Source organism: Vicia villosa, unplaced genomic scaffold (assembly GCF_029867415.1).
Source record: "Vicia villosa cultivar HV-30 ecotype Madison, WI unplaced genomic scaffold, Vvil1.0 ctg.000032F_1_1_2_unsc, whole genome shotgun sequence".
NCBI lineage: Eukaryota > Viridiplantae > Streptophyta > Magnoliopsida > Fabales > Fabaceae > Vicia > Vicia villosa.
The window spans coordinates 106,846-119,497 of record NW_026704966.1 but is presented as its reverse complement, the minus strand read 5'-3'; the positions used below and the strand labels follow the sequence as shown (position 1 = coordinate 119,497).

General features: G+C 35.3%; 1 protein-coding gene across 1 annotated transcript; it reads left to right on the top strand.

Moving 5' to 3' along the window:
• Positions 1-2,419: 2,419 nt before the first annotated feature.
• Positions 2,420-3,247, top strand: LOC131622525 (putative RING-H2 finger protein ATL69). The gene has a single exon (XM_058893558.1). The coding sequence runs from the start codon at positions 2,444-2,446 to the stop codon at positions 2,993-2,995; it is 552 nt and encodes a 183-aa protein (XP_058749541.1). The 5' UTR covers positions 2,420-2,443; the 3' UTR covers positions 2,996-3,247.
• The last annotated feature ends 9,405 nt before the right edge of the window (positions 3,248-12,652 follow it).

Genomic DNA, 12,652 nt, shown 5'->3' with positions numbered 1-12,652 from the left:
AATCTCCAAATATGCATAAGTTTCTAAAATTGAATATTGAAACAATTTAGGAAACTTGTGATATTTTGTTCCAAGATTCAAGGAGATTTTTCTGCATAATTGGTGTTGCCCTCAACTTGTGGATCAAGAAATATTTGGTGAAGAATATGAAGACCATGGACAATTGAGGAGTATATAAAGAGAAACCTAATCCTAATATTTGTCATGTCTTTCACAACTTTGTAAAAGAATCATGGGAAATTTAGAGTCTTAGGTTTTGAGAGTCGTTTAAGTGTGATGTATTTTATATATGTCACTCATGTATTTTCTGATGCATCGAGATTGACTGATTGTTCATTGCCAATCACTTAAGAGATTTTAAGCAAAGAGTGTATTGTGTGTAATTGAAAGTATGATCTTCTATTTTGGTCTTTTGTTATTGACATCGAGGTGATTGGAAGTGAAAGGGGGATCTCATATCTAGGAGTGTCCTAGGTAGAAGTTGCACAAGGTAGCGATTAGGCGATAAGTTGTAAACTAGGGTTGTTTAGCTTTGAACTAATACTATCATAGTGAATTTCCTTCTTAGCTTGATAACCCCCAAAGCAGGTGAGTTACACCGAACTGGATTAACAATTGATTGTGCATTTTACCTTCTGCTATTTACTTCTGCATAACTATTAATTTGGTAAAAGTTTTATGTCAACAAATAATGTCTTAACATCTGTCTTGCCATTGTATTTTAGTGTTAGGACATCAGTCTTGACATCTATTGTAAAGTGCCAGAATTTCACAACAAATACTAGCATTACACCTTTGGTATCCAAATTTTCTTGTGTCCAATAGCGTCAGTTCTTCCTGGAGGTCTAAGGTTGTTACCTTTAGACCTATTCAACTTATTAGAGCAAAATGGATCTAAGTAACCAATTTTATTAGAGTGTGTAAATTTATAAATGGGATAATTCTTTTTCTTATTATTTAAACTTTTAATAGGTGTTCTATCTAATTTGAATCCTAGTTGACTTTTATTTATGGAAGATCTTTGATTTGATAGGATCAGGTCAAAATTTTCTTTCCCCATAGTAAATATACTTAGGATTTCGTGCAAATCTGTCACTTCCTTTAACTCCCCACTTACGAACGTACATGTGAAAATTCGCTCTAGATCATCACATATGAGCATGATTGTTGTGTTCATCTCCACCATTGATATGCATCCAACGGTCTTCCACATCCCACGTCAGATAATCAGGAACAATTCTAAGTGTCTCTCATATATAAGTGTGACTTTTAGTTGCACTCATATATTCTTTTCATTCACACTTGCATAGTTCAACCTCTCTCAAACACTGACTTAAACATTGGAGTGTTAATCATATAGATACTCCCTCTATTTTGATCACGAGAGACCTCAACCATCATATCAAAAGCATTTCGATAATGGTTATTTTCAACCCCTCATTCATTATCCATTCCAATTCAAAATATGACTTGTCAAAAAAAAAACTTTATTCAATTTATGTGATTCTAGTCGCAAAAAGGTTCATTTTGGACCATAGCTACTTTAATAACCAATTCTAAAAAAACACCTTGATTTGATTCAAGTTGAGTCATGATTCAAATGATTGACTTTGGTAAAATAAATATTTTATGCATGGAAAAAAGTTTTTCAAGGTGATGCAAATGCATGATAATGCAAAGAACTCAATGACACTTCTAATTTAAATAAACAAACAACAAAGTACCCAAAATTCAAGAGAATACCCTAACATCATTTTCAGCATCTCTTTCTAATTTAAATATACAAGCAACAAAGTTCCAAAATCCAAAAGAATACCCTAAGATAACTTTCAACATCTCTATTTTACCAAATCCGTAATAAATACTCTTAAAAAATATTAATTAATTCTTCCTCTAGAATGATACTATTTCATATGACACCCTTTTTAAACAAATATTCAATTTTTAAATTATTGAATAACTATTTTATTTTATCTTAAATATAAATTAAATACAACAATAACTCAATAAATTCAAAACAAAATTATTTATAAACACAACAACAATAATTAATAAATTTATCACCACAACCAAAACCACAACCAAATAAAAGAGTAATAGTTGATGTATATTTTTGTCTAAATTTTAAACTAAATACACAAAGTTTTGTTTATATTTAAAATAGATCATTGTCAATTAAAGCTTGTCATAATCACAATGAAAATTGAGCACTACTAGTAGTTTTTATTGAATGTCAACGTCACAGTGTCCGAAGTCATTTAATTTTTTCCCGCTGAATCCGCTTCCTAATCACAACCCCCAACTCCAACTCTCTCTCCCACTTCTCATTAACACTTTCTCTTTCTCATTTTCATTCTCTTTCTCATTCTCACACACAAACACTTCAATCTTCATAACAAAGAAAAATAAAATTCAACTACATTAGTATTATCTTTTCTCTCTCATGTCAACCACAGCTCTTCCACCATCCACCACCGTCATCACCACCACCACCGCTGGTGTAGGTCTCGGCTACGGCATCGCGATTGCCGTAAGCATCCTCGTCCTCATCTCAACAATCATGCTCGCCTCCTACATTTGCGTCCGCTTAAAATCCCAAGGACGTCGCAACTCCTTCCATCTTGACACTCGCCGCGAAAATGTATCTATAAATCAAAATAATATAAACGGCTCGGGCATTCAGACTGAATTACCCGGGCCGTTTATCTTGGGCTTAGAAAAGCCCGAGATAGAATCCTACCCGAAGATGTTACTTGGAGAGAGTATGCGACTGCCGAAGCCGAATGAAGGCCCGTGTTCGATCTGTTTGAATGATTATCTTCCGAAAGAAATGATCCGGTGTGTGCCGGATTGTCAGCATTGTTTTCATGCGGAGTGTGTTGATGAGTGGCTTCGGATGAGTGCTACGTGTCCGCTGTGCCGGAACTCGCCTGCTCCGTCGCCCGTGGCTACGCCTTTGTCGGAGCTTGTTCCTCTGGCTTTTCATGCTAGGTGATTTTTAGTTTTGTAATTTTTGTTAGTTCAAAATTACTAGTTGATATTAATATAATTTTATATTTTTCATCATTTTTAAAGTGTAAAATAAAAAAAAATAAAAAAAAAAAAGAGATTTTGTTGTATAGAACAGAGGAAGTTAAAAAAAATATTGTACAGGTAGTATTATAGATTTGTTAGGATCTAGCGTTACTGCAAATGCAGAGAGGTGGTATTGATATTGAAGGTACTGTGTCACAAATTCAATATTGCAGAGCCACATCAATGCAATCTGATAAACAGTATAAACTATTATAGCAAGTTGCAAGAATTGACCGTTAAGATAGGTGTTTTTTTTTTATAAAGTTCATTTTTCAATGAATGTATATCTATAAAATTTAATTTTAATTAAGATTATTAGGTGAATCAGAAACTTTGGTCTAAAATAGAAGTTTCATTTTATCACTTCTATACTTTTTAAAAAGGGTTTATAAATGAGGTTGACTTTTCACATGGGCTATACATCAGACTTTTTGCAATTAGTTGGAAAATTATAAAGCAACATTGTAGAAATTTAATGTAGCCATCATGAGATTTTAATATAGCAATCACAGATATGAAAAATAAAATGAAATCAGCTAATTGAAAATTTTCATGAATTAATAAAGCTTTGTGTAGAACTACATAATAGAATTTTGATGATAATACTTAAAGCTCAAATTATGCTGGATGCTGTGATGTTCACAAGGCGAAATAAGATATAGGTCTGCTTGATTTAGTCTTTTAAAAAATTATATTTTTGTTTTTAAAAGTTTAAAACTTAAAGATTTTATTTATTTATTAATCAATCTTAAGAAAATAACAAAAGTCAAGGAAATAAGTGAGTTTTCAATGGGAGTAGAAAGATAAAGCTCTATAAAGCTCTATAAAGCTCGATTGTTGCTAAATGTATCAAACAAGTTCACAGTGTAGACTATGATGAACCATTTTTACCCGTTGTGATGGTTAAATATCTATTTGTATTTTACTTGTTATATTGTTGCATACCATAATTATTGTACTTGGCAAATAGTTGTCAAACATGATTTCTTTAATGGAAATATCCTTAAAGATGTGTATATGACCCAACCTGAAAAATTTGACATCCTTGATGAAACCAAAAAAAGTATGCAAGTCACAACAATTGATTTATGTATGTATTGAAGCATAAAGAAATTGGAAATTTTATTTTGAAAAAAATGTAAAGCATAAAGAAATTGGAAATTTTATTTAAAAAAAAAAAAGTAAAACAATATGAATTCATTAAAAACAAAGATGAATATTGTGTTTATGGAAAGGTTAGTAGAACCATAATCGTATTTCTGATGTTATATGTATATGACATGTTATTTATCGAAAACGACATCCCTACTTTACACTAAGTTAAAACTTAGTTAGGAAGTTAACTTTCTTTAAAAGATTCGGATGAAGCAGTCCATATATTAGGAATCAAGACTAATGAGACATATGACAAAAGTTGCAACACCATACAACCCTAAAACTTGATTTTTAAAGATAAATTACACACAGGACGTTACTTCATCAAAACATGCATACATTATTCATGCAACTTCAATTAATTTGCAGTGGAACATCAAATCGTAACATAACCTTGACAAAAAACATTAGTCAAGGACATAAAAGTTCATTCACAACTCAATAAAACATAAGCGCCCCATTCCCCGGTGTTACAAAATCAGAGCATTATTTCGACTAAACAAAAACAAATAAATGTGAAGAGGGCCATAAAGCCATATTCCGATATCACGAACTATCACTCGGGCTGATTATCTGTACAAACATTGCACAAGGGCATTCAACAAACAAAGGAAAGGGGTGAAAAAAATACACCATATAATAATAATGGTGAAAATCAACAACATACTGATAAAAATACAAATCGAACTTCAGCGATGAAATGTGTTGTTTAAGTTATAAGAAGTTTGGAAGCGAAGAGATGTGATAAGATGATGTTAATAATGAGATTAATTTGAAAAGAATGAGTTTTGGAGTGAAATTTTCATAAGCAAATCGCAGGAAGATTGCTGAATCGTTATGAAACTTCGAAAATTCATAACTGGAGTTCTGGACATCCGATTTGAGTTCCGTTTGAAGCGTCGGAAAGCTAAAGAGATGGAGTTTGTTATAAAAATGGTTGCAGCAGCTGTAACATATTTAATTGTGACCGGGTGTTGTTGGAAAGAGGTGAAGTTACGGTTACACTTGTCCTTAGAACTAGACTTGTTCGTTGGTACCGCACGAGACTTCAGCGTCGGAGTTGAACGAATTGAAAGAATAATGAGGAGGCTTGTTGAGAAGCAATCTTAGAGATTAAATGTGCTAATTGAGAAGTTTTGGAGATGTCGTATAGGGTTTTGTTGCATGGTGTCGGTATTGTATCTTGGATAACGATTGGAAACATTCATGTCTTGAGATCTGAGTGTCAGATTAATGTACCGTTTGAATCCACGAAGAGGAGAGATTATGTTATACCTTATGGAAGAGTTATAAATACCATAGAGTGGTCCTATGAGGAGATATTATGATGTTGGATAAAGAAGCCTAGACCAGTGTTGAAATAGGAATGCTTATTACCGCGATTGTTCGGAACGAAGTCGAGTAGAATATGTCCTTAATAAATAAGCGGATAAAGATGATTTAAATATTGATGGATTTGAGTGATGAAGGAATCAGTAGAAAAAGTGAAATAGACTTTGGAACCATTTGTGGTATATTGTGATGCGTCGTTGATGGGTTTGGATGGTGTATTGATGTAAAATCAGTAAGTAGTAACTTATGCGTCGGGATGATTGAAAGCGCAGGAAGGGAATTATCCGACCCATGACTTAGAGTTGACGACTGTGGTTTTGTTTGTGGCAACATTATTTGTATGGTTGAGGTTGGAAGTGTTTAGTGATCATAAGAGTCTGGAGTACCCGTTTGATCAGCAAGGGCTTAATGTGAAGCAATAGAAATGGTTAGAGTTTTTGGATTACCATCTTGGTGAGGAAAAATGTTGTGCCAATGCACTGAGTAGGGAACCTCTAAAAATGTCGATGCTGATGGTGAAAGAGTTGGATTTAATTGAACAATTTAGAGAAATGGTGTTCCTAATGAGATTAGAGAAAGTCAGAAAGCTGATGTTAAGTTGATCGATAAGTCGACCTTGAATTACCAAGGTAAAGACGGTGAATTCAGAATTGACGAGGATGGTGTAATGAGGTCTAGAAGTCGCAGTTGTGTTCCAGATGTTACCGAGCTGAAAAGGAATATTCTAGAAGAAGGACACCATAGAGAATTAATAGACTATGACAATGTTAATGAGTTTGGGTGCAAACTCGGAAAAGACACTATTATGTAGTAACAACGGTTTATGCTTAAATATGATTGTCGGCTATCTATTGACAAATTGAGGACTTGATCACCTTTAATCTCTTGTTGATAATAGGCGGAATCATATAGATAGTATGAGATTGCTTGTTACCTTAATGGTATAAGATGTGATGAAGGTTGAGAGGTGAGAATAACCACTCACCATATTGTGGGAACTTATGAAGAAGTGAATATGAAGGAGTGCAAAGTATTGGACGGTGACATAAGACGAGTAGTCGTAGTCGTACAGCAAAAGTATGATGTAGAGTGGTGTTATGAGTGCTACTCGTGAGCAGTGAGGAATTAATATGTCGGAATCCTACATAGAGAATATGTGTTTATCTATATGTTGGGTTTAGAATCTCGTGGACGTAAAGATGTCGTGCCAAAGGATTTGGACCCTTTTGAATAATTGCCGAGATGATGGATATCCTATTATGGTTGAATGTAGTTAAAGAGTATGTGTTCGGAGAAGTTAAGACAACGAGTTGACACTATGTAATGCCATAATAATTTTGTATTGTTGTAAGGTGTTATGTAAATTTATGAATGTAATGAGGGATTATACTCTACGAAGGACGAAGTTGATTTGATTCTTAGTGGAGAGTGGGACTCAGTTGAGCTATCTTGTAAGCAATGGTATATTGAGGATGATGAGCTATGTAATTATAACTACTGATGTGTGCTTGTTCTGATAGTGGGAATGTTTTTAATAGATGAAGTAAATCAGGAATTGTTTTTGAGTGCGAGTAAGTATTGACGAGTGGTGAGTTAGAACCATGGATGGTAAAGAATGATTCTTGAACGAATGAGTAAAGAGGGCCAGAGTTGGGTATAACCTAGAAGTCTAATTGATAATGATGGTTGCAATGACAGAATGTAGCGTATTGAGTAATTCTGGTGTGACCTAAGAGGGGCCAGACAATTGGAATTCAATGGTATAGAAATATGAGTATGGGGTTCTTGAAGGAAGCAGTTGGTAAAGAATGTAAGTATTACTTTATCGCTCAATTGGAAGAGTGTGCCTAAGGTTAGTACATGGGTAAATGAAATCCATTACTACAGTGTTGATCAGTTGTGAACATACCATGGATTGTGTAATTGTATTATTCAGTTATTGAGTGTATTGTATGGATCACACCTCGAAGTTTCATTGCTGTTAACCGTTGGAGCTATAGCGAGTGGTATACCTTGGAAATGGTCAAATGCAACGTAAGAACTGAATTGAATGCATGAGACATGCTTATGTTGGTTATGTCAGATGAACTTGGAGGTTCGACTAAGAAAGTGTTAATTGAGAATAGGAGAGTCAGATGGAGGACTTCTATTTGGAACTATACACTGGAAGTATGTTTTCGAGGACGAAAACTATTTTAGTGGGGGAGAGTTGTAACACCCCATATTTTCTAATTTTAATTTAATTGGAAATTAAATTATTAATTAGAATTATTTTGGTATTTGGTTGAATTATATGGAAAATGATGAGATATTGGCATTTGGGCCTAGAGTGGTGATTAGCAGAAGAGGGGGTGTTGGCTAAGCAAGCCCATTATAATATTTTATTTTATTTTCATAAAATAAGGAATTTGGGAAAAAGAGGAAGCAGAAGCAGGAACTGAGTCTGAAGAAAGGAGAACACGTGAAAGTGAGAAGAGCCAAAGGGGAAGAGAACCTTCGAAGTTTCGACTCTGAGGTAAGGGGGGATTCTTCGGGTTAGTATTCCTTATGTGATTATAGGTAGTATGATTGATTAGGATTGTTGTCTAGTTCAATCGTACGTGTCGGGTTTGGGACTTTGTTAGGTTTTGATGAATTGGTATGAATTACATGATTCTGTTGATGCTCATGTTATGTGTTGTTAATACTTGTATAAAATTTGTCTGAATTATGTGTTTATATGAAAATTGATGTTATATGTGTCGTATGTTCTATGTACCTGAAATTGGGGAAAAGGGAATAGGGAAATACTGTCAAAATAGTGAATTTTGCTGTGCAGGTACGTAGGAACCGGTTCCCGTATGGGACGAACCGGTTCCCCCTTGTAAAAACAGAGAAATATGGATTCTGGGTAGCTGGGAACCGGTTCCCATGTAGGGACAACCCGGTTCCCCATAGTAAAAACCAGAGACGAGACTTTGAAGCTGCCAGGAACCGGTTCCCACGTAGGGACAACCCCGTTCCTGCAGCACTTTTCTAAAAATGTTTTATCTTTGAAAACTCATAACTTTTGATCTGAGTATCCGATTTATGTGCCGTTTTGGGCGTTGCGAAGCTAATGAGATACTTTATCTGATGAATTGATAAAATGGGCAATAGCCAACTTTACTTTTAAACTCGATTTAATTATTAATGAATTGAAAGATAGTATATGTATATATGCTTATATATGACTATTGATGCATGTATTTGTGTTGGTGATGAGATTGTGATATCCATTGAGTGATGTTAGTATATAACATGTCGTAGATGATATATGTTTTGTGATTATGTTGTTGGGTTGCTTTGACAATTTGTTACATTGTGTGCAATGATGATGGATATAACGATGTTTGATCGTGGTGATGATTGGTGATTGTGAATATTAATATATTGTTAATATTAATATGTCGGTTATGGTGGCAATTAACATTAATATGATGTGTATGTTAATTGTGAGGATGTAGTGTACATATGTGAATGATTGTATATGTATGATGATGATGATTGATGATTGTGAATATTAATATGTTGTTAATATTAATATGTTGGCTATGGTGGCAATTAACATTAATATGATGTGTATGTTAATTGTGATGATGTGATGTATGAATGTGAATGATTGAATGATGCTTATACATGTACATACTTGTTGTGACCTTATTGGTAAGAGGTGTTAAGCGATGTTAAGCATCGGAATGATGATGATGTATGAAGATGTAAGTATGTGTCATGTGTGCATTATTCATAAATCATTTGCATTGGAAGGCTAATTCCCATTGTGTGGAGATTAGCGGGAAGTCATCGTGTGCCCATGTGGGGTGTGAGCGATGAGGCAGTAGTCGTGTGCCCATGTGGGGTGTGAGCGACTAGAGGGCAGTATCAAAGAGAGAAGTCCTGTGATATGATTCACGAATTTTGGTACCACATGCATAGTGTCAGTTGCATCATATGCATTGGTGATAACATGATTGGATGAGATCCAGTGTTATGCCTTGGTGTGTTTACATGATTGATGTGTTGAGAAGATGTTGTTAATATAACTTGATCATTGATGAAATTGATGAGTTGTGGGCCGATGGCCAATATTGTTGGATTGATGCTTGCTTGTTGTAATAATTCCGATTATATGTATGATTGAGTGGATGATAATTACTATGAGATTTTATTGCTTATGATTGCATAATGCTTATTAATTCGAATGAAACTCACCCTTACTTTGATGATTTCAGATTAAGGATGTAGCGGCGTCTTAATTGGGTGAAGATAGCTTGTAGGCTAGCCCGTAGTTCGTGTCGAGTCATGCTCTGATTGTAACACTGGGGAACGCTAGTTTAGAGACGAATTACTCTGTTGGTTTTGTTGTTTTATAATTGTATTAGAGTAACTTGCACGAATGATGATGAATATGCAATGTTATGAATTATAATCCGCTGTGTTGAACATGAATTGTATTTATGTTAAATGGTTCCTCGTGTGGCATGACAAATGACTATGGTATTTTATGTTAAAGAAGTTGTGACACCCTTGTATTTCATGTTTACTCTGAATATTATTCTATTTTCCGCGGGGGTTTAGAAGGGTGTTACAATAGTGGTATCAGAGCATAGTCGGTCCTTGTGACCAGAGTCTTGTTGTTAATTTCCTTTCGGTACGCGACATGTGTGTGAAACACTGTTGGTACTCAGTGTGTTCTAACTGTTTGCCTGTAGAAGTGGGATTGAGACTAGTGGGGGAGAAGCTATGCTTCTCGGATATGTCTCAGATGCAAGATGTTAGAGTGATGCGTATGGCAGCAGTACAAGAGGATGGAGTTATTGTTTTCTGAAGTGAAGGTGACATGGGCTGAAAACTGTGGTCGTTATTCAGTCGGAGTGTCTCGGAGTAGATGATGGTTATTTATGAGAAATGAAATTTCGAAGTTGTGATGCTTCAAGTGCTACTGACGGACTGTGATGTTGTTGTGTGAGTAGCCTTATGTGGAAGGTCGCTGTTGAAGCAGTGATTAAAGGAAGTATTGTCGTAGACCTTGTCGTAGGATTACTAGTAAGTAATTGAGATGATGGTAGAGGTTATCGATGTTGTTGAAAACTCTTTAAAGAGCGAGTAATGTGAAGAGACGAGTACGATCTCAAGGATAAGAAGGTTGATGATGGCGTACATGAATTTGGTTTCCGGATGTTGCAGAAATCGAACTTCAGCGATGAAATGTGTTGTTTAAGTTATAAGAAGTTTGGAAGCGAAGAGATGTGATAAGATGATGTTAATAATGAGATTAATTTGAAAAGAATGAGTTTTGGAGTGAAATTTTCATAAGCAAATCGCAGGAAGATTGCTGAATCGTTATGAAACTTCGAAAATTCATAACTGGAGTTCTGGACATCCGATTTGAGTTCCGTTTGAAGCGTCGGAAAGCTAAAGAGATGGAGTTTGTTATAAAAATGGTTGCAGCAGCTGTAACATATTTAATTGTGACCGGGTGTTGTTGGAAAGAGGTGAAGTTACGGTTACACTTGTCCTTAGAACTAGACTTGTTCGTTGGTACCGCACGAGACTTCAGCGTCGGAGTTGAACGAATTGAAAGAATAATGAGGAGGCTTGTTGAGAAGCAATCTTAGAGATTAAATGTGCTAATTGAGAAGTTTTGGAGATGTCGTATAGGGTTTTGTTGCATGGTGTCGGTATTGTATCTTGGATAACGATTGGAAACATTCATGTCTTGAGATCTGAGTGTCAGATTAATGTACCGTTTGAATCCACGAAGAGGAGAGATTATGTTATACCTTATGGAAGAGTTATAAATACCATAGAGTGGTCCTATGAGGAGATATTATGATGTTGGATAAAGAAGCCTAGACCAGTGTTGAAATAGGAATGCTTATTACCGCGATTGTTCGGAACGAAGTCGAGTAGAATATGTCCTTAATAAATAAGCGGATAAAGATGATTTAAATATTGATGGATTTGAGTGATGAAGGAATCAGTAGAAAAAGTGAAATAGACTTTGGAACCATTTGTGGTATATTGTGATGCGTCGTTGATGGGTTTGGATGGTGTATTGATGTAAAATCAGTAAGTAGTAACTTATGCGTCGGGATGATTGAAAGCGCAGGAAGGGAATTATCCGACCCATGACTTAGAGTTGACGACTGTGGTTTTGTTTGTGGCAACATTATTTGTATGGTTGAGGTTGGAAGTGTTTAGTGATCATAAGAGTCTGGAGTACCCGTTTGATCAGCAAGGGCTTAATGTGAAGCAATAGAAATGGTTAGAGTTTTTGGATTACCATCTTGGTGAGGAAAAATGTTGTGCCAATGCACTGAGTAGGGAACCTCTAAAAATGTCGATGCTGATGGTGAAAGAGTTGGATTTAATTGAACAATTTAGAGAAATGGTGTTCCTAATGAGATTAGAGAAAGTCAGAAAGCTGATGTTAAGTTGATCGATAAGTCGACCTTGAATTACCAAGGTAAAGACGGTGAATTCAGAATTGACGAGGATGGTGTAATGAGGTCTAGAAGTCGCAGTTGTGTTCCAGATGTTACCGAGCTGAAAAGGAATATTCTAGAAGAAGGACACCATAGAGAATTAATAGACTATGACAATGTTAATGAGTTTGGGTGCAAACTCGGAAAAGACACTATTATGTAGTAACAACGGTTTATGCTTAAATATGATTGTCGGCTATCTATTGACAAATTGAGGACTTGATCACCCTTAATCTCTTGTTGATAATAGGCGGAATCATATAGATAGTATGAGATTGCTTGTTACCTTAATGGTATAAGATGTGATGAAGGTTGAGAGGTGAGAATAACCACTCACCATATTGTGGGAACTTATGAAGAAGTGAATATGAAGGAGTGCAAAGTATTGGACGGTGACATAAGACGAGTAGTCGTAGTCGTACAGCAAAAGTATGATGTAGAGTGGTGTTATGAGTGCTACTCGTGAGCAGTGAGGAATTAATATGTCGGAATCCTACATAGAGAATATGTGTTTATCTATATGTTGGGTTTAGAATCTCGTGGACGTAAAGATGTCGTGCCAAAGGATTTGGACCCTTTTGAAT